Source organism: Amblyraja radiata, chromosome 3, assembly GCF_010909765.2.
Source record: "Amblyraja radiata isolate CabotCenter1 chromosome 3, sAmbRad1.1.pri, whole genome shotgun sequence".
Lineage (NCBI taxonomy): Eukaryota > Metazoa > Chordata > Chondrichthyes > Rajiformes > Rajidae > Amblyraja > Amblyraja radiata.
In genome coordinates, this window is record NC_045958.1 from 85368768 (window position 1) to 85389677 (window position 20910).

At 41.9% G+C, this 20910-nt stretch overlaps 1 protein-coding gene across 2 annotated transcripts in view; it reads left to right on the plus strand.

Moving 5' to 3' along the window:
• The window catches only part of LOC116971238 (neuronal acetylcholine receptor subunit beta-2-like), a 43030-nt gene extending 23456 nt beyond the window's left edge, over positions 1-19574 (plus strand). For both annotated transcript variants that reach the window (XM_033018230.1, XM_033018229.1), the window contains 3 exons: positions 2424-2533; positions 3046-3997; positions 18629-19574. In XM_033018230.1, coding sequence (XP_032874121.1) covers positions 2424-2533; positions 3046-3997; positions 18629-18781 — 1215 coding nt within the window. In that variant the 3' untranslated portion in view covers positions 18782-19574. The remainder of the gene's footprint in view (positions 1-2423; positions 2534-3045; positions 3998-18628) is intronic.
• Positions 19575-20910: the final 1336 nt, after the last annotated feature.

Consider the following 20910-nt stretch of genomic DNA (forward strand, 5'->3'; position numbering starts at 1 on the left):
CCCCCACTGAAATCCCCCTCTCCAACACTGTGGCCACATCCTCCCGGATCTTCAATATCATCTCAACCTTTCCCCTCGCGAGCTCGGAAGAGACAATAGCCCCCCTCCCAAGAAGGGCATTCATAGCCTTTGTAATTACTCCCCTGGACATCTGGGGCCCAGTTTGAACCGAGATACCAAAACTGACCCAGTCCAAGTCAACATGAGGCTCATATTCAGATGGCCTCGCTTCCGCTGCTGATGTCACTGCTGCGTAGCTCCTCTCCTTCGGCCGAGCCCCCGCCATCGCCATCCGGGCAGAGGCACAAACCAGCTCCCGGCACCCCAGCAGCTCAGCAAATTAATTCCCAGGGACAGTCACAGTCCAAAGCAATCCTCACAAAGCAAAGTCCTCCAGCTGAAGAAGGAAAATTCCCAAGCTCATCCACATCAGAAAGCAGCTCACCCTGTCTTGCCGAACGTAAAAGCACCTTCTTCACATTAAGCCAGGCAGCTGCATTGTGCAAAATGACTTTAGGGCAGAGAAACAGTGCCAAAACACGACAAAGGCACTTAAAAACTTCAAACCCTCGGTATCCAGGCACTCTTGGCAGTCCGCCAATGACAGCCGCTCCCTGCTCCCTGCTCCCTCGACAATGTAGAGAAGTCTCAGGGATTTTCAGACTTATGGAGGCATTTTTAAAGCAATGGAAAGTTTCAGCAGTCCAACAATAAGTTATACTATGAAGCCCCTCTGCCTCTGTTCCTTTCCCATCGACAGAATCCTTGAAAGGCAGCTTAAAACGTCTCAGCCAGGGAGCTAAGAAAGACACAGCCTCTCTCTCTCTCTCTCTCTCTCTCTCTCTCTCTCTCTCTCTCTCTCTCTCTCTCGCTCTCTCTCGGCTCGCTCTCTCTCTCGCTCTCTTCTCTCTTCTCTCGCTCTCTACTCTCTCTCCGCTCCTCCTCTCTCTCCTCTCTCTCTCTCCTCTCCTCGTCCTCTTCCCCTCCCTCTCCCTCATCCCTCTGCTCCCCTCTCCTCTCCCTCCCTTCTCTCATCAGTCCTCCTCTCTCACCCGTCTACTCCTCATCCCTCTCCTCTCTTCTCCCCTCACCTCTCTCTCTCTCTTTTTCTCTCTCTCTCTCTCTCTCACTTTCTACCACCTCCCTCTCTAAGCCCCTCACCCTCTCTACCCCTCCCTTTCCCTCTTTGCCCCTCTCCCTCTCTATCTCCCTACCTCTCTACTCCCCTCACCCTCTCCCTCTCTACCCCTCTCCCTCTCTAGCCACGCCTGTGCAGTCGGGGGCTATACGTGAGTGGATAGGACAGGGGATGGGGGAAAAGGAGCGAATGAAAGCGTTACTAGAAATTAAAGAAATCAACGTTGATATCCTGGGTTGTAAGCTGCCCAAGAGAAATAAAAAGTGCTGTTCCTCCAATTTGTGTTTGGCCTCACACGGACTGTGGAGCAGGCCTTGGACAAAAAGGTTAATTTTAGAATGGGAAGGGGAGTTGATTCATTAACCTGCTCTGTTATAATACATTTGACATCAACACTACATTTGTAAAGGTCCCAGAGCTGTTAGACAAAGCTCCCAGGTTTACTTTAAGCCTTCCTTTTTACAAATGTACCCCGGCAGTATTCCCCAACGAGTCCCACATAGTCTAATAAACATTTAAATCACCCATACTTTTGCTCCAAGTTTGATGATAACTAATTAATTATCCTTGTATAAAACCACAGATAATCAGGATTTGTGACAAGGTTGCAGATGCAAGCTTAGATGAAACGATGAAATATGGAATATTGTGAATGAGAATTGGTTCAAGTGCATGATTTGCTGCATTTACCCAGGATCATTATTAGATGTATAATAGATAAATGAAAACAAAGAAATAGTCAAATAATTTATTTCAATATGTAAAACATCCAAGACAGTAGGAGTGTATTTGATACAAAGCAGTTAAGAAAGGACTCTGATGACTAAAGACCTGCTTAAGCAGATACTGTAGGTTCAATTAGTATCTTGAAGGAGGAGAAAGAGGGAGAGAGACAGAATTGTGGGTGGGAATTCCAGACCTTAGGCCCTTGGCTGCAGAAGACATGGCTGCCAATGATGGAGTAATAAATGCTCTTTGAAAAAAATGATGAATCTAACTCTCGAAGGAAGAAATTATTCCCCTAATTGCATCCAAATGTAGTTTCATGAAAGTCTTTTTTTAATGATTATCAATCTTGAATTCATATTTTAGTTTCTGGTAATGAAAATCTGATCTGAAATTGCAGCAAAAGTTCGATATTCAATGTTACAAAGAATTGTCTTTGTTAACATTTGACTAAAACTAATTCTACATCTAACAAATTTATTCCTGTTGTGTCATGAACCAAAAAAAAGATTTATTATTAATCATCCATGGTCTATGATTTGATTGATTTTTCAACTAGGAATGGAACGACTATCGCCTAAAGTGGGACCCAGGAAAATACGAAGGCATTCACACACTTAGAATATCTTCCAGGCATATTTGGCTCCCTGACATAGTGTTATATAACAAGTAGGTTGACTATTTACAAAATCATTTATTTTTAATTTGATAGAACCTTGTAATTTTATGGATATATGTGTCTACCTTGTCCTTTTTGGATGAAGCAATTTTGATTTGCCATAAAAAAATTATAAAAGAGTAATTTCAGATTATCATATGATAGTTGAGCTATCAAACATGATACTTCAGTCTCTGTGGGGCTGCACTTCCTGGGAGTTTATGGTGAGAAATGGTCAGTGAATGCTTGGCAATGCTCCACATGTCAGAGCATCAGATTGCCAGAGGAGGGTTTACAAGAATGATTCCGGGGATGATTGGCCTGGGAGAGGCCAATATATAAGACATTAGCTCAGTCACACTATTCTTAACAAGACCTGTGATGTGATTCCTTTGACACTTAGTGCTATCTGCATGTAAAATAACAATGGAAAGTCACATAAACTGTAATGAAGATATAATTATACTTCCCAAACTCCACTGAAAATCACCACTAAATGGCTCTTTTATCTCTTTCCTTCCAGTGCTGATGGAACCTATGAGGTGTCCCTCTACACTAACGCTCTCGTATACAACACTGGTGATATCTTCTGGCTGCCTCCGGCCATCTATAAGAGCGCCTGCAGAATCAAAGTGAAACATTTCCCCTTTGACCAGCAAAACTGTACTCTGAAATTTCGATCATGGACATACGATCGGACTGAAATTGACTTAGTTTTAAGCAGTGATGTTGCAAGCAGGGACGACTTCAAGCCCAGCGGTGAATGGGACATTGTCGCTCTTCCAGGGAGAAGGAATGAGATTCCAACAGACCCCACGTATGTTGATATCACCTATGATTTTATCATCAGGAGGAAGCCGTTGTTTTACACCATCAACCTTATCATCCCCTGTGTGCTGATTACTTCTCTAGCAATATTGGTGTTCTACTTGCCCTCTGATTCTGGGGAAAAAATAACACTGTGCATTTCAGTTCTGCTGGCATTAACGGTCTTTTTACTCCTCATTTCAAAGATTGTTCCGCCAACTTCTTTGGACGTTCCTCTAATTGGCAAGTACCTAATGTTTACCATGGTCCTGGTAACCTTTTCCATCGTCACCAGTGTCTGCGTATTGAACGTCCACCATCGGTCACCTACCACTCACACCATGCCCGACTGGGTGAAGCAAGTGTTTCTCAAGAAGCTGCCGGCTCTTCTGCTAATGAAACGGCCAGAAAATCGAAGCATAAAGGATCGAATCAGAAAGAAGCAGTTGGCAGCATTTATTGACAGTGAGGCAGAGCAAGCCGAAGTACAAACAAGCTATGTGAACAAGGAGTCAGCAGGGAACTGTGGCTGGAGGTTGGGAGACATGTCCGATCAGCAGGATTCAAGGAGGAAGAGTTCAACAAAGGCTCAGTCCAACATACAAGAGGCAGTGGATGGCGTCAAATTCATAGCGGAGTACATGAAATGTGAACATGAAGACCAGAGTGTGAGCTTCTCCTTTCCTTCCTCTTACTTCATCTTTAGTTAATAAGCAGTAAAAAAAAAGTATCCGAATTCATGGGTTAATTTATGTGACCTTTGATTGAAGATTAAGTTTTAGCATCGTGATCAAATAGAATTTAGCTATAGGGTATCAACTGATGTGTCGAAGAAAAGACTCTAAACCAAGGTTTAGTTTAGTTCAGTACAACTTAATCTTTTTTAACACTCAAGTAACTTTAAACATGCATGCAAACAATTGACCTAATAATTTCTAATTTACTTTATTATTTCAATTTATCACTTCTAAATCACGAAACTCATGACTCATGACTCATGGCCAGATTCACTCTGTTGGTAGGGGGCAGTCTTCTCTGAGCTTCGAATCCTCCTTCTTGCGGTGGTTGTTTGCTGCCAATGACTCGGACAGCCCTTATACAAATTTTCCTTCAATCTCCTAAAGGAAGCCTTTGTTCTGACACAAGGCTCTCACAATTCTAAAGTCAATCATTTTGAGCTGTCACTCATCCAAGTGCTGAATAAACAAAACACTTCTTCGTTCCTTAGGGTGTTCTTAATTATGTTGCTTGTTCATATTTCCATTCTCATAATACAGTTCCTTTGCAAAATGGCCGTTCCCAGACACCTTATCTTCTCAAGACTACACTGCCTTGCCATAAATTCACTCGCAGCTCTGTTCTCATCAGACGTCCATCACGTGACCATTTTCACAGTGTTTCTTTATTCTTCTGTTCCCAGGGTTTCGCTCTGTGTCTCCAGCTGGTAGCATCCTCCCAAAGTCTGCCGGGATACTTGACATCCAGTCCCAGGCTATACATGGCTCTTTGTCTTGTGGATTGGTACAAATATAGCCATGAAGTTTATAGTGCAGAAGTTGCTTATTCAGACTATTATGGGCCTGCCATTTTAGGTGACTGGAGGAGACATTTTAGTTGCCACATGGTCGCCACATGTTTGCCACATGTTCGCAGGTGGTTGCCGGAGAGTCGCCTTCATGGTCGTGAGGAATTCCCACATTTTGGGAACTAATCACGGCCTCATTATGGTCGCCGAGAATTTTTCAACATGTTGAAAAATTAGCGCCGACTAGAATGAAGTCGCCATGGAGATTAACGAGGATTCTCGAGCCATAGATGGGTCGCAAGGAGGTCCTAGTGGGTTGCCAGGAGGTCGGAGGTTCTCGTAGGTTGGAGCCGGTGCTGACTGGTGAATTTCATTGGCTCATTGGGGGAAAATAAAGGTAAGCAGTAGTTTTCAGAACGAAGGAACCGACCGGTAATGTTAATGTCCGCTGAACTTCACAGCCATATAACCATATAACAATTACAGCACGGAAACAGGCCATCTCGGCCCTACAAGTCCGTGCCGAACAACTTTTTTCCCTTAGTCCCACCTGCCTGCACTCATACCATAACCCTCCATTCCCTTCTCATCCATATGCCTATCCAATTTATTTTTAAATGATACCAACGAACCTGCCGCTACCACTTCCACTGGAAGCTCATTCCACACCGCTACCACTCTCTGAGTAAAGAAGTTCCCCCTCATGTTACCCCTAAACTTCTGTCCCTTAATTCTGAAGTCATGTCCTCTTGTTTGAATCTTCCCTATTCTCAAAGGGAAAAGCTTGATCACATCAACTCTGTCTATCCCTCTCATCATTTTAAAGACCTCTATCAAGTCCCCCCTTAACCTTCTGCGCTCCAGAGAATAAAGACCTAACTTATTCAACCTATGTCTGTAACTTAGTTGTTGAAACCCAGGCAACATTCTAGTAAATCTCCTCTGTACTCTCTCTATTTTGTTGACATCCTTCCTATAATTGGGCGACTAAAATTGTACACCATACTCCAGATTTGGTCTCACCAATGCCTTGTACAATTTTAAAATTACGTCCCAGCTTCTATACTCAATGCTCCGATTTATAAAGGCTAGCATACCAAAAGCTTTCTTTACCACCCTATCTATATGAGATTCCACCTTCAAGGAACTATGCACGGTTATTCCCAGATCCCTCTGTTCAACTGTATTCTTCAATTCCCTACCATTGATCATGTACGTCCTATTTTGATTTGTCCTGCCAAGGTGTAACACCTCACATTTATCAGCATTAAACTCCATCTGCCATCTTTCAGCCCATTTTTCCAAATGGCCTAAATCACTCTGTAGACTTTGGAAATCCTCTTCATTATCCACAACACCCCCTATCTTGGTATCATCTGCATACTTACTAATTCAATTTACCACCCCATCATCCAGATCATTGATGTACATGACAAACAACAAAGGACCCAACACAGATCCCTGAGGCACCCCACTAGTCACCTGCCTCCAACCCGTCAAACAGCCATCCACTATTACCCTCTGGCTTCTCCCATTCAGCCACTGCTGAATCCATCTTGCTATTCCTGCATTTATACCCAACAGTTGAACCTTCTTAACCAACCTTCCATGAGGAACCTTGTCAAAGGCCTTACTAAAGTCCATATAGACAACATCCACTGCTTTACCCTCGTCAATTTCACTAGTAACCTCTTCAAAAAATTCAAGAAGATTAGTCAAACATGACCTTCCAGGCACAAATCCATGTTGACTGTTCCTAATCAGACCCTGCTTATCCAGATGCTTATATATATTATCTCTAAGTATCTTTTCCATTAATTTGCCCACCACTGAAGTCAAACTAACAGGTCTATAATTGCTAGGTTTACTCTTAGAACCCTTTTTAAACAATGGAACAACATGCGCAGTACGCCAATCCTCGGGGACTATTCCCGTTTCTAATGACATTTGAAATATTTCTGTCATAGCCCCGGCTATTTCTACACTAACTTCCCTCAATGTCCTAGGGAATATCCTGTCAGGACCTGGAGACTTATCCACTTTTATATTTTTCAAAAGTGTCAGTACTTCTTTTACTTTGAAACTCATAGTATCCATAACTACTCTACTCGTTTCCCTTACCTCACATAATTCAATATCCTTCTCCTTGGTGAATACCGAAGAAAAGAAATTGTTCAATATCTCCCCCATCTCTTTTGGCTCTGCAGATAGCTGCCCACTCTGTTTCTCCAATGGACCAATTTTATCCCTCGTTATCCTTTTGCTATTAATATAGCTGTAGAAACCCTTTGGATTTACTTTCACCTTACTTGCCAAAGCAACCTCATATCTTCTTTTAGCTTTTCTAATTTCTTTCTTAAGATTCTTTTTGCATTCCTTATACTCCACAAGCACCTCATTTACTTCATGCTGCCTATAATTATTGTAGATCTCCCTCTTTTTCCGAACAAGATGTCCAATTTCCCTTGAAAACCAGGGCTCTTTCCAATTTTTACTGGTTCCTTTCAACCGAACAGGAACATAAAGATTCTGTACTCTTAAAATTTCCCCTTTAAATGTCCACCATTTCTCTTCTACATCTTTCCCATAAACAAAATGTCCCAGTCCACTCCTTTTAAATCATCTCGCATCTCATCAAAGTTAGCCTTTCTCCAATCAAAAATCTCAACCCTAGGTCCAGTTCTGACCTTCTCCATAATTATATTGAAACTAATGGTATTGTGATCACTGGACCCGAAGTGCTCCCCAACGCATACCTCCGCCACCTGTCCTGTCTCATTTCCTAACAGGAGGTCCAGCACTGCCCCTCCTCTAGTAGGTACCTCTATGTATTGCTGCAAAAAACTATCCTGCACACATTTTACAAACTCCAAACCATCCAGCCCATTTACAGAATGTGTTTCCCAGTCTATGTGTGGAAAGTTGAAATCTCCCACAATCACTACCTTGTGCTTACTACTAATATCTGCTATCTCCTTACATATTTGCTCTTCCAATTCTTGTTCCCCATATAATACACCCCTATAAGTGTTGCTACACCTTTCCCACTTCTCAGTTCCACCCAAATAGCCTCCCTAGATGAGCCCTCCAATCTATCCTGCCAAAGCACTGCTGTAATATCTTCCCTGACTAGCAATGCAACACCTCCACCTCTTGCCCCTCCAATTCTATCATACCTGAAGCAACGAAATCCTGGAATATTTAGTTTCCAATCACAGCCCTCCTGCAACCATGTTTCACTGATCGCCACAACATCATACTTCCAGGTGTCTATCCAGACTCTAAGCTCATCCACCTTTCTTACAATGCTCCTAGCATTAAAATATGCACATTTAAGAAACCCCCCGTCTCTTCTTCTCTGTTTATTTCCTTTTTTTTCTTTCTCCTCTTGTGTCCGAGTGCTTCCCTTTTCTGCTTCCTGCCTCCCATTCTGTCTACTAGCTTTCTCTATTTGAGTCCCTCGCCCTAACCATTCTAGTTTAAAGTCTCCCCAGTGACCTTTGCAAATTTCCCCGCCAAGATATTGGTCCCCCTCGGGTTCAAGTGCAACCCATCCTTTCTGTACAGGTCCCACCTTCCCCAAAAGAAGTCCCAATGATCCAGAAACTTGAATCCCTGCCCTCTGGACCAGTCTTTCAGCCACTCATTTATCCTCCACCTCGCTCCATTCCTACTGGTACAGGCAGTAATCCTGAGTGTTACCTTTTTGGTACTTTTCCTTAACTCTCCTCCCAACTCCCTAAATCCTCCCTTCAGAACCTCTTCACTTTTTTTACCTATGTCATTTGTACCAATATGTACCACGACCTCAGGCTCCTCTCCCTCTGATTTCAGGATATCTTGGATGCGTTGAGACACGTCCGAGACCTTGGCACCAGGGAGGCAGACCACCATCCTGGTCTCCCGACTGCGTCCACAGAAACGCCTATCCGACCCCCTAACAATAGAGTCCCCAATTACTATTGCCCTCTTCTTTTTTTCCCTACCTTTCGGAGCAACAGGGCCGGTCTCTGTGCTGGAGGCCCGTCCGCTGTTGCTACCCCCGGGTAGGCTGTCATCCTCATCCGTACTCAAACAGGAGTACTTATTTGCAAGGTGTACCGACATTGGAGTACTCCCTCGTTCCTGCCTCTGCCCCTTCCCCTTCCTTAGCGTGACCCACATGTCTCTCTCCCGTGGTTTTGGAGTGACCACCTCCCTATTACTCCCCTCTATGACCTCGTCACTCTCCCTGACCAGACAGAGGTCATCGAGCTGCTGCTCCAGGAACCTAATACGGTCCCTTAGGAGCCCCATCTCTCTGCACCTGGTGCAGATGTGGACGTCTGGCTTCTTAAAAGTTGTCACTACTCCTTCTCCCTCCTTCTCCCCCCCTCTTTTAACGGACTTACCGTACACTGTGCTTTAGCTGTCTTAATTGAAGCGCCAACCTTCCTGGACAAGCGGAGGAGCGCTGTCTAAAAATGTGTCTGTATCACCCTGGCTTTGCAGCGTGGGAATTTTTAGACAGCGCTCCTCCGCTTGTCCTGGCCCCCCCCCCCCCCCTTTGTGATGTGTTTGTGTGTGTGTGTGTTCCACTCTGACAGTCGCCGTTCCAGTTACCGGTTTTTCAGGCGACTGCTGCCAACTTGACAGTCGCCGACAGTTCGTTGAAAAATCGCTTAAGTGGGACAGGCCCATTAGGCTTACACCAGCTCTATCATGGGGCAATCATAAACTAAGGCCATAGTATAGTCACTATCCACATCTCTGCTTCCAATATATTCCCTTCATAAATACGTTGATCTCTGTAGCAACATCTGATCATTGCAGCATCCTTCATGTTGCTATCACCCTCTGTCCACAAAATGTCCGTTGCACATCTCTTCCCACTCTTTGTGACAATTTTACATTGACTCCCTATCATACAATAATATTTTTTTCCAATTCATTGTATTTAAACACTTCAGAATTAAAGGAAAAGAAAGGTATTCCATCTATCACTCTTTCCTGGGCATAATTTATGCTTGTTTGTTTAATGGTGGCAACACGAACAATACACTATGATATGTTTAGTGAAACACTACTATTTGGGGATGAGTGAATGATATTAGTTCATCATGAGGAAAGAGAGGAACTTAACATCACTTTTAGTGGAACTGTGTTTCTCCAGTGTATTGAGCTTGGTTTAGGAATGCAGCATAGAAACATGCCCTGCATCTCACTCAGTCCATGTTGATGGTTATACTGTTTACATCCGTTCAATGTTACCGCATTTTCCCTACACATTAGGGGCAATTTTGCAGAGGAAAAGTAACTTACAAACCCTCACGTTTTTGGGATGTGGGAGGAAACCGGGACACTTGGAGGAAACTCACAGGTCACAGGGAGAATGCAAACGCGACACACAGGCAGCCCCTGAGGATAGAATCGAACCCGAGTTTCTGGTGCTGCGAGGTAGCAGCTTTATCAGCTGTGCCACTGAGCTGCCACTGTGTGTAATGTTGTCTTATGATACTTGAAGTAATTTCTTTCAGCACTGAACAATAAACACAATTTAACTAAAACCTCATCAAAAAAAACAAAAAAGGATTGTTTAACCTTAACAGTAATTGGACTACAGGCACTCATGGTATTGAGATGAAAACCCATAACCAACCACTGTCTCTGTAGGGCAATCTAAAATCAGGATTCTACCACAAACATTTGCGACCAAATCAGAACACATCTGTGCATCCTAACTCAAAAGCACTGCGGAATCACAATGAAGAAATATCCACTTCCAACCCACACTATTAAACCCTTCCTCCATTCTACTGTGGTTACTGTTTAGTCTATATTGCTCAGAGTCTTGTAGTTTCCATAGAGGTCAGCTTTCTCTGACTCCACTGATCCTCACCTCTGGTGCTGAATGTGCTGCTGTTTGATATATTTCGCTGAAATCTCATGGGTTGCCTCTGGATGCTCTCACATTGCAAGGATATGTGGATTGTTAGGTTAATTGGTCATGCAAACTGCCGCTAATGCACATGTGTAGGTCTGCAGGGGGGTTGTGGAGAGTGTGGAGAGTGTGGGGAGAATATAATGAATATGGCGATTTTGATCATCCTCCCAACAAACTACATCTGTTGGTTTTCCTTTATCTGCAATGCTGGTTCCACGCTCAAGAACAGATTTATAGACAATAGACAATAAACAATAGACAATAGGTGCAGGAGTAGGCCATTCGGCCCTTCCAGCCAGCACCACCATTCAATGTGATCATGGCTGATCATCCCCAATCAGTACCCCGTTCCTGCCTTCTCCCCATATCCCCTGACTCCGCTATCTTTAAGAGCCCTATCTAGCTCTCTCTTGAAAGTATCCAGAGAATTGGCCTCCACTGCCCTCTGAGGCAGATAATTCCACAGACTCACAACTCTCTGTGAGAAAAAGTGTTTCCTCGTCTCCGTTCTAAATGGCTTACCCCTTATTCTTAAACTGTGGCCCCCCAACATCGGGAACATGTTTCCTGCCTCTAGCCTGTCCAAACCCTTAACAATCATATGTTTCAATAAGATTCCCTCGCATCCTTCTAAATTCCAGAGTGTACAAGCCGAGCCGCTCCATTCTCTCAGCATTGACAGTCCCGCCATCCCGGGAATCAATAGGATTCCCCTTTGATTTAACATGTTTGCTTTCGTATAGTTAGATCCTAATGCAAAATAGAAATTGTTTTCACTTTGAGGTTAATTGGACACATTTCTCTATCAGTGACAAGGTTCAATAATATTCTATTTCTATCTTCCGGAAAGCAAGCCTTGCTGCATTACCTGATGTGCAATGACATTTAGGCTCCTCGCGGTTGTGGCCTCTGCTGGAACTTTTGTTTATGGTTAAGGCTGCAAGGTTTCTTTATTCATTTGTGTGACATTTTAAACTTCCTAATTCAATACACTTTGCAGCTGGGGTAAGCATTTACTTCTGCACTTGACGGAGTTTGAGGTCACTGCAAAAAAAAAGGATAATCTCTCCTGAAAAAGTGTTTCAGGCTAGATTTACATATGAATCAATGCACTTATTTTTTCCTTATCTAAATCCAGACTTAGCCACTGATGTGTAAGTTACTCACACCAAAAACACTTGGTAGAAAGACCACACAGATGAAAACTGCAGTTATTTTCTCCAAATTGCCATTTTCATGGATATAATTGAGACATGGGATATGATTGCATATCCCATATGTGGGAATTCTGGCCCCAGGTATTTTGTAAAACAATATATACTGGTAAAAATATATAAATGTTTTGTGAAGGTATTGTTTGTTGTAAATACTAAATATTACAAAATGAAGCTAAAGCTTTCTCCCTCCAATTTACCGATTGCGTCATGATGAATTCTTTGGAGGAACATTGCCCAGAGCACTGTCCCTTTAAAAGTTACCACTCGTGTTTAAGGCAGTCACCTGCATTCACAGCAAACCTGGCCACATCATCTAGATAAAATATAAAGTGTTCCATTTCATTTCTCTTCATTTCATCTGTAAATCTGGTGGTTATATTTCCTTGCGATGTAGTAATTGCACTACAAGCGCAATTTATTGACTAATGCATTTAACAATGCTCTGAGGATGTGGAAAACACTTTATAAATGCTAATTCATTGTTCTTTCCTACTCAACATCTGTTGGCAAGTTCTAAAAATTAACAGCACTCCAAAAGATATGTGGAACAGAAAGCACTTCATCTCTAAATAGGGATGTACCGTTATTGCTTTAAAAATGTATTCCATTATTCCACAGCCGATCACAGGTCAATTGGCACTAGCTCGTGACAGCAGTCCAGATGCCAAGCTTAGTCTCTTGTCACCCAGACTATACCCAACACAATAAATCTAATGAAAAGCACAAACTGATGAAGTAACTAAGCAAGTCTGACAGCATCTGTGGAGTGAATTGATAAGCGATGTTTCAATCTTAGTTGGAAGAGCAGGAAATAAACTATTCCTGAGTCCGGTGGTACATGCTGTGAAGATGTTTGTGTTTTCTCCCCTTTGGGAGAGAGAAGAAGAGAGGATGACTGGGGTGTCAATGCTCCTTGGTTGCTTTCCATAAATCAAGACACAATAGGGGCTTTTAAGAAATGTGCTGCAACAACAATGGGTGATTTTAATCATCAGATAAATTCAACAAATAAAATTGGCAAGGGTAGCTGTGAGAAATTCTTATGACGTATTGAAGATGGTTTCTTAGCTCATTGAGCAACACCAGGGAGCGATCTTCATTAGATCTAGGTAATGTAATGAAACTAGGTTTAATAATGGCCTCACAAGGAAGGATTACCAAGGAAGATATCGAAGCTTAATAGTATAATTTCAAATTCAGTTTAAGGATGAGAAATTGGATTCTGAATAATGTTCCGAAGTTAAATGAAGGCAAAATAATGATAAGAGGAAAGATTTGTATAATGTGGACCATGGAAATAGATTATGGGGTAAGTGGTATATAAGCAGTGGAAAACATATATGGAAATATCACATGAATTCAGCAAAGGTACATTCCAAGGAGAAATGTTATACGAGAAGGTTACACTACTGTGGCTGGCTAAGATGGTATAAAATTGAAGAAAAAAAACAAAGGAATATGAATTTTATTGGAGCAAAGTATGACTAAATATATTTAAAGAGATTCAGCAAAAAATACAAAAATGAAGAGTTTGAGCATTGACAAAATATCGAATGTGAAATAGAATTAAAGTAAATGTTGTCCCCATCTCATAACGAGGAATCTTGGGCCTTTGGCTCCCCAACTTGACAGTTGGGGATTTGGCAAGGAAGAGGACAAGTAGGGGTGAAGAGAACAGGTGAAAGTCAGGGGGAAGCCCTGTCGAGTGCACTGGAATGAAGTGGAATTCCCCTCTGCCTTCTTCATCTTCTCCTTATAAGACATAATAAGAAAATAATACCAGTGCTAATTCCATTCAGGCAGCATCTGTGGAGGGGATGGACATGATTTTTTGGGTCTGGATCTTTTGTCAGATTCAAAATTCCGAAGAAGGGTCCTAACTGGAAACGTTCCTTCCACAGATACTGCCAGACCTTCTGGGTTCCTCCAACACCTAGTGTTTTGCTCAAGATTTTAGCATCTGCACGTCCTTGTCTTCAGTTTATGGATGCTTGAGTATGCATATTAGCTGTCACATGGGAAACGTGACAACCAAATTACTCATTGCCAACTCCTTTAATGAACAAGCTAGATACAATTTTTTTTTTGGTGACTTGGATCATTTTTTGTCTTTTGTGTTCTATTGACATTTTTTATAATTTTTATCCACTTAGCTAATGGCCAGATCAATTTTTGATTTAAACGGTGTGGCAGTTTTTGTTTAAATTCCTCCCAAGTTAAGCCTTTGCCTACAGTGGCCCTTGGTTGTTTGGAATAATAGATGCCTCTTCTCAAATGCAGTGTGCAAGAGGTGCATTCTGCAGCCAACTCATTCAGAATAGTTTGCCTGACGGTGCTGACACTGTAAGGGGTTAATTTGCTGATACAAATAATACTACAGCTCTTCCAGTTTGAACAAGCTTAAGATGCAAATTTCTACCAACCCTCCAAAAGTAAAGCATTAATATTTCATTGGCTCCTTTAATGTCCCCTCCATTTTTTCTTTGAGGTACCTCAAAGCAGTATGTCCTTAATGCTGATGTAAAATTATTTGCCCTATTTCCCCTTCAGTGGAGCCGAGAAGGAGGGTTTACATGATCTCCGTGCCTTTTTTAGCTATTTCATTATTTATCAGGTGCTTAGCAGGAGTTGCAGTCATATTAAATCAACCACAATGCGCTAGACTGGTCACACATTGGTCTTACAGATCAAGAGTGATAGGCTGTGGAAAGGATGGAGGATGGACATCCTTTGTGGGGTTTCTCCTTATTCAGCCAAAGGAGGCTTTTGAAGATGCTGAACAAGTTAATGTCTGGCATATCTCATTCCCTGCCCCTTTGCATGTCCAGAAAATGTTTATGAATAAATCTCCAGGCTTGGCAGGCAGCTGCATGTCATCTTGGAGATAGGGTGCTCGTTGCATCAGGAGTTAAAATTAGCATGTAACAAAGGTAATGCTACGGTGGTTCAGGAGTTAAAATTAGCATGTAACAAAGATAATGCTACGGTGGTTATGGGAGATTTAAACATGCAGGCAGACTGGGAAAATCAGGTTGGTACTGGATCCCAAGAAAGGGAGTTTGTGGAGTGCCTCTGAGGTGGATTCATAGAGCAGCTTGTACTGGAGCCTACCAGGGAGAAGACAATTCTGGATTTAGTGTTGTGTAATAACCAGATTTGATAAAGAGAACTCGTGGTAAAGGAACCATTAGGAGGTAGTGACCATAATATGATAAGATTTAACCTGCAATTTGAGAGGGAGAAGGGAAAATTGGAAGTGTCAGTATTGCAGTTGAACAAAGGGGACTATGTTGGCACGAGGGAGGAGCTGGCCAAAGTTGGCTGGAAAGGGACCCGAGCAGGGATGACGGTGGAACAGCAATGGCAGGTGTTTCTGGGAATAATCCGGAATATGCAGGGTCGTTTCATTCCAAAGAGGAAGAAAGATTCTAAGGGGACTAAGAGGTGACCATGGCTGACAAGGGAAGTCAAGGACAGTATAAAAATAAAAGAGAATACGTATAACATAGCAAAGATGAGCGGGAAGCCAGAGGATTGAACAACTTTTAAACTAAAAAGGTAATACTGGGAGAAAAGATGAAGTGTGAAGGTAAGCTCGCCAGGAATATAAAGGAGGATAGTAAAAACTTATTTAGGTATATGAAGAGAAAAAAATTAGTTAAGACAAATGTGGGTCCCTTGAAGACAGAAACAGGTGAATTTATTATGGGGAACAAGGAAATGGCAGACGAGTTGAACAGGTAGTTTGGTTCTGTCTTCACTAAGGAAGACGCAAACAATCTCCCAGATGTACTAGGTGACCTTGGGTGACGGAGGAAATGAAAGAAATTCACATTTGTCAAGAAATTATGTTGGGTAGACTGATGAGACTGAAGGCTGATAAATCCTCAGGGCCTGATGGTCTGCATCCCAGGGTACTCAAGGAGATGACTCTAAAAATCGTGGACACATTGGTGATCATTTTCCAATGTTCTATAGATTCTGGATCAGTTCCTGTCAGCTCTGCCTCAGATGGAAGTGGAGGCTGATTCACTGGATACATTCAAAAAAGAATTATATAGAGCTCTTAGGGCTAGCGGAATCAAGGGGTATAGGGAGAAGGCAGGAATGGGGTACTGATTGTGGATGATCAGCCATGATCTCATTGAATGGCAGTGCTGGCTTGGCCGAATGGCCTACTCCTATTGTCTATGTATCTATGTAACTGCTGATAGTCTGTAAAATAATTCTACACCTCATCAGGTCTGTGCCGATCAATATCCTGAGTGTGGCATGGTGGAGAGGAAACCTAATTGTGTTGAGGTCTTTCCGGGTCTCTTTACTACCTTTTGAGCAATGTCCTGCCTATCCTGGTGGAGTCAGAACAGAACCAAAGTTGCCGCAATCATAGTTGGAGATGAGGTTTAGTGCTGGCAGTGAGATCTGAAAATCCATCAATGCTAAGGACATCCCATTATTCCTGCACAAACATTTCTGACAAAATTTCATATACTGTGTGGGGCCAAAATGGAACTGAGATGGAGGTGAACAGCAGCGTGTGATATATGTTTGGACTCACATTAATCATTAAGTAGCTACCAGCAATCAGCGTTGAAACAACTCCCATCAAGTGCCCTTTGACTGAAGCAAGGTAACTATAGACAGAGAATGGTCAATCTAGATTTTTTTGCCACAGACAGCTGTAGAGGCAAAATCAATGGATGTTTTTAGGACAGTGATTGACAAATTCTTGGTTAGTCAGGGGTAATGGGGAGAAGGCAGGAGAATGGAGTTGAGAGGGAAAGATAGAGGGATTGAGAGGAAAATGCTACCCCAGCCATAATTTGGTGGGGTAGACTTGATGGGCCGATTGGCTTAATTCTGCTCTTAGAACCTGTGAACTTTGTTACATAAAACATAATTTCCATAACAGCCCAGGAAATAATAGCTGGAACAATCAGGAAGAGCTAACTAAAAGGATTGTCTGCTCTATTAAAGTAAACTTCTGGTTTAATTTTAGGCTAGAAATATCAGTAAGTCTCCACTAAACAGATTCATTAAATCAGTTCATTTAATTTTTCAGCTCATCCTCTGAGCATTGCACTTTGATATTTTTCCATTTATTAATTTAGGAAAATGCTTCCTATGAGTTCTATCTTTCAGTTAATATGTAAGCAATTCTTCCATTGTATAATATTCTCAGTTATTCACACAGTGCTGCAAAGTGATCACTTTGCTTTTTGGTGATTCCTTGCACCAGACCTTTCATATTTCTCCATTTATTAATTTATGAAACTCCTACGAACTCTATTCTTCACTTAATCTGTAAGCAATTCTCCCATTGTATAATATTCTTAGTTATTCACTAGAGTTTGCCTTTTACTTTGGTGATTTGATGGGACATGGTAAAGCACATGCTGTCTTGAACAATGCAATCATCCAATGGTCATTTGACTAAAGCCCAGCAATGCTTGTTAAACCGATCAAAGGGTGGAGCAAAGATTAGTAAAGCTCATCGAAGAGCTCACTTTGAGGAAGGCACTATTCACCAACGATGATACAAAGCACAAACAAAGCGAGGAAGTGGCAAGCTGCCAATGATAATCATGCCTCTTCTATTATCCTCTCTTCCTCACATCCTACTTGTGTCTGGAGTTCATAAACAATGATCAGTTTCAGATCATCTGCAACAGTTAATTTGGCTTGCTCTCTAGTGTTCTGAGAAAACTATGGCCTCAATAATAATGAAGGTGGAGTTAATGGGTCTGGAGGATGGAATAGATAACAGAAAAATAAACATAGGGTTGATAGGTTTGTTCCAACAGTCTTCATAGATTTAATGAACCAAATGGCCTTTTTCATAAGATAATATATGAGATGGCATAAACTGGCTCATCACAATTGGTGGGAAAGAGTCAGGTGAACAGTTAAGGAATCAAAATGGGAAATGCAATCACATCAACCAACTAGTCCCGAGTTGCCTTTTTCAAACAGTAAACATCACCTCTAGTGACTGACCAGCACACTTCAGTCAATCTGTTGGAACCTGAGGTTAAATGTAGCAATCAGTAGAGAATGAAAGGGAAGCAGGAATGAGCTCCCCTGTGGATGAGGATGATCAGGTATCACCCATTTCCCACCACCCATCCTAATCCCAACTTCTCTCCTGCACTGCGTCCTTCATGGATCCTCCCAATGATTGCAGGGCTTCTTCTGATTACAGGCCTGCCTTCATCTCTGCCTTCCAGGTGGTACGCCCTCTGGTCACAAGTTAATCTCTTTCTCCGCTTGTTCGTGCACCTCTTTCCTCCTTCTCATGTGCCTTCACGGCCAGCCCTTACAATTGTGGCCATTTGCCAGCTCCTCTGTCCCATCACAGCTCCAAAAGGATTTGCGCACCTCGCAAATGTCCTCTAGTTTTCTTTGCCCAAATTAAGAATGACCCCTGCTGTTTAATTAATACAATATAAAGAAAGTAAATTAATGCAGAATGAAATTGTTAGCAAAGGAATGGATATATCTAGATGATCCTGAGAACATCATCACACAGATAGGCCAAGAAAAAAAATGTGTACACTAATAAATTATTTGCAACATTTTTTTGTAACCCATTTAGCAAATCATATTCTCACTTGCATTAATATCTGATTTTCAGATCAGTGAAGACTGGAAGTATGTCGCTATGGTCATCGACCGTCTGTTTCTATGGATATTTGTGGTTGTGTGCCTGGTTGGCACTTTGGGTCTCTATCTTCAACCTTTCTTTCAAAACTACGCCGTACCACACACGTTTTCCGATGCAGAGTGATGCTCTTCCCCGTGTGATTCATCCAGAATTGAATGAAAATTAATGTTAGACACCAAACTAGCATGTGTTGTTTACTGAAACACAGCAACCGTATGAGTATGTATGACACTGATCACGTTAGGACAAACAATGCAGCATCATCATCCAATAGAGAAATCTTGTCATCTCCTATTCTTCCCTCCCATTTGGTCTTAGTTTAAACAAAAATGTACTGTAAAAATACACTGTTGCATAGGAGCTGCCATATTTGAAAAGTTTTGAAAAGTAATGCTCTGTAGGTTGAGTGTTACATTTGATTCAAATATCATTAAAATGGAATAACTGGAAAGATATGAAAAGACAACAGAATTCTTCTGTCAAAACAAAAATGATCCACCCTTGATTTATGGTATGTTCTAGCCCAGGAATTTCCATTGGAACTGCTAATTATTTAATGACTTGCACTCCTAATAGACATGGTCTTAATGATTGATACGGCTCTGGGAGCAAAGCAAGGTGCGATACTTGTCATCACCTGGATCTGTACGTGAAACATAACTCATGCTGTAGAGCTTTGCGTTTTGGTGCCGTGCCATTGCATGTTTGGGAACATTTTATCTGAACATGAGATATTTTTCAATTAATCCAAGCAAATCTTTGCAGAGGTTGGTCAGGTCCAATCCATGAATTGTATTTGCAGTTCTGGGCTATGGTAATGTAATGGATATTTTGTGTAAAAAAAATTTAGAGGAAGTAAACCATGAAAACAAATGGACCAAGTCATTGAACACCAATAAAAACTTTTTCCTACAAACATGTGGATTGATGTATGCATCTCTTTCCTCAGATTATATTTCATCCACAGTGTGTGAACATGCTGCTGATTAAGCCAGTATTTATTGCCTACCACTCGATGAAGGTGGTGATCATCTTCTTGAACTGCTACAATCTTCATTCCATTGAAGGGAATTCTAGGATTTAGATCCGGTAACAATTGACGTAACATTAATTTATTTCAAAGTCGGGATACTTATGATTTGCAGATAGTGGTGTATATTTATAACTGTTGTCCTCAGCGGCAGAGCTGGAAGCTTTTGTGAGATTGGGAATGTTCCCGCAGTGCATTTAATAGACAGCAGACACAGTCACTGAAAGTAAGCATGCAGGTACAGCAGGCAGTGAAGAAAGTGAATGGCATGTTGGCCTTCATTACAAGAAGAGTTGAGTATAGGAACAAATAGATCCTTCTACAGTTGTACAGGTCCCCAGTGAGACCACACCTGGAGTATTGTGTGCAGTTTTGGTTTCCAGGTTTGAGGAAGGACATTCTTGCTATTGAGGGAGTGCAGCGTAGGTTCACAAGGTTAATCCCGGGATGGCGGGACAGTCATATGTTGATAGAATGGAGCGGCTGAGCTTGTATGCTCTGGAATTTAGAAGGATGAGAGGGGATCGTATTGAAACATATAAGATTATTAAGTGTTTGGACACACTAGAGGCAGGAAACATGTTCCCGATGTTGGGGGAGTCCAGAACCAGGGGCCACAGTTTAAGAATAAGGGGTAAGCCATTTAGAACGGAGATGAGGAAATACTTTTTCACACAGAGTTGTGAGTCTGTGGAATTCTCTGCCTCAGAGGGCAGTGGAGGCCGGTTCTCTGGATGCTTTCAAGAGAGAGTTAGAGCTCTTAAATATAGCGGAGTCAAGGGATATGGGGAGAAGGCAGTAAAGGGGTACCGATCGTGGATGATCAGCCATGATCACATTGAATGGCGGTGCTGGCTCGAAGGGCCGAATGGCCTACTCCTGCACCTATTGTCTATTTTCTATTACAGAATTGGGTGCTTGGTAGGGCAAGGAATTAACATTTGCATTGAAGTGTGAAAAGCCTATGAAGCAGGTTACTTTGTCCTAATAACAAAAGCCAAATTGAACATCACTAGCAGGTTCTTAGTCAAAAAACTTTTAAACAATTTTTACACTGCAAGGAAAATTAATTGTTTTCTTCATGAAAGCATCTTTATTGTGCTGTTAATAGAACATCAGGTTATTTTATAGCAGACATCTGATTTTTAGCAGATAACAAGGTCAAGGTCAGTTTATTGTCACGTGTACCAATTAAGGTACAGTGAAATTTGAATTACCATAC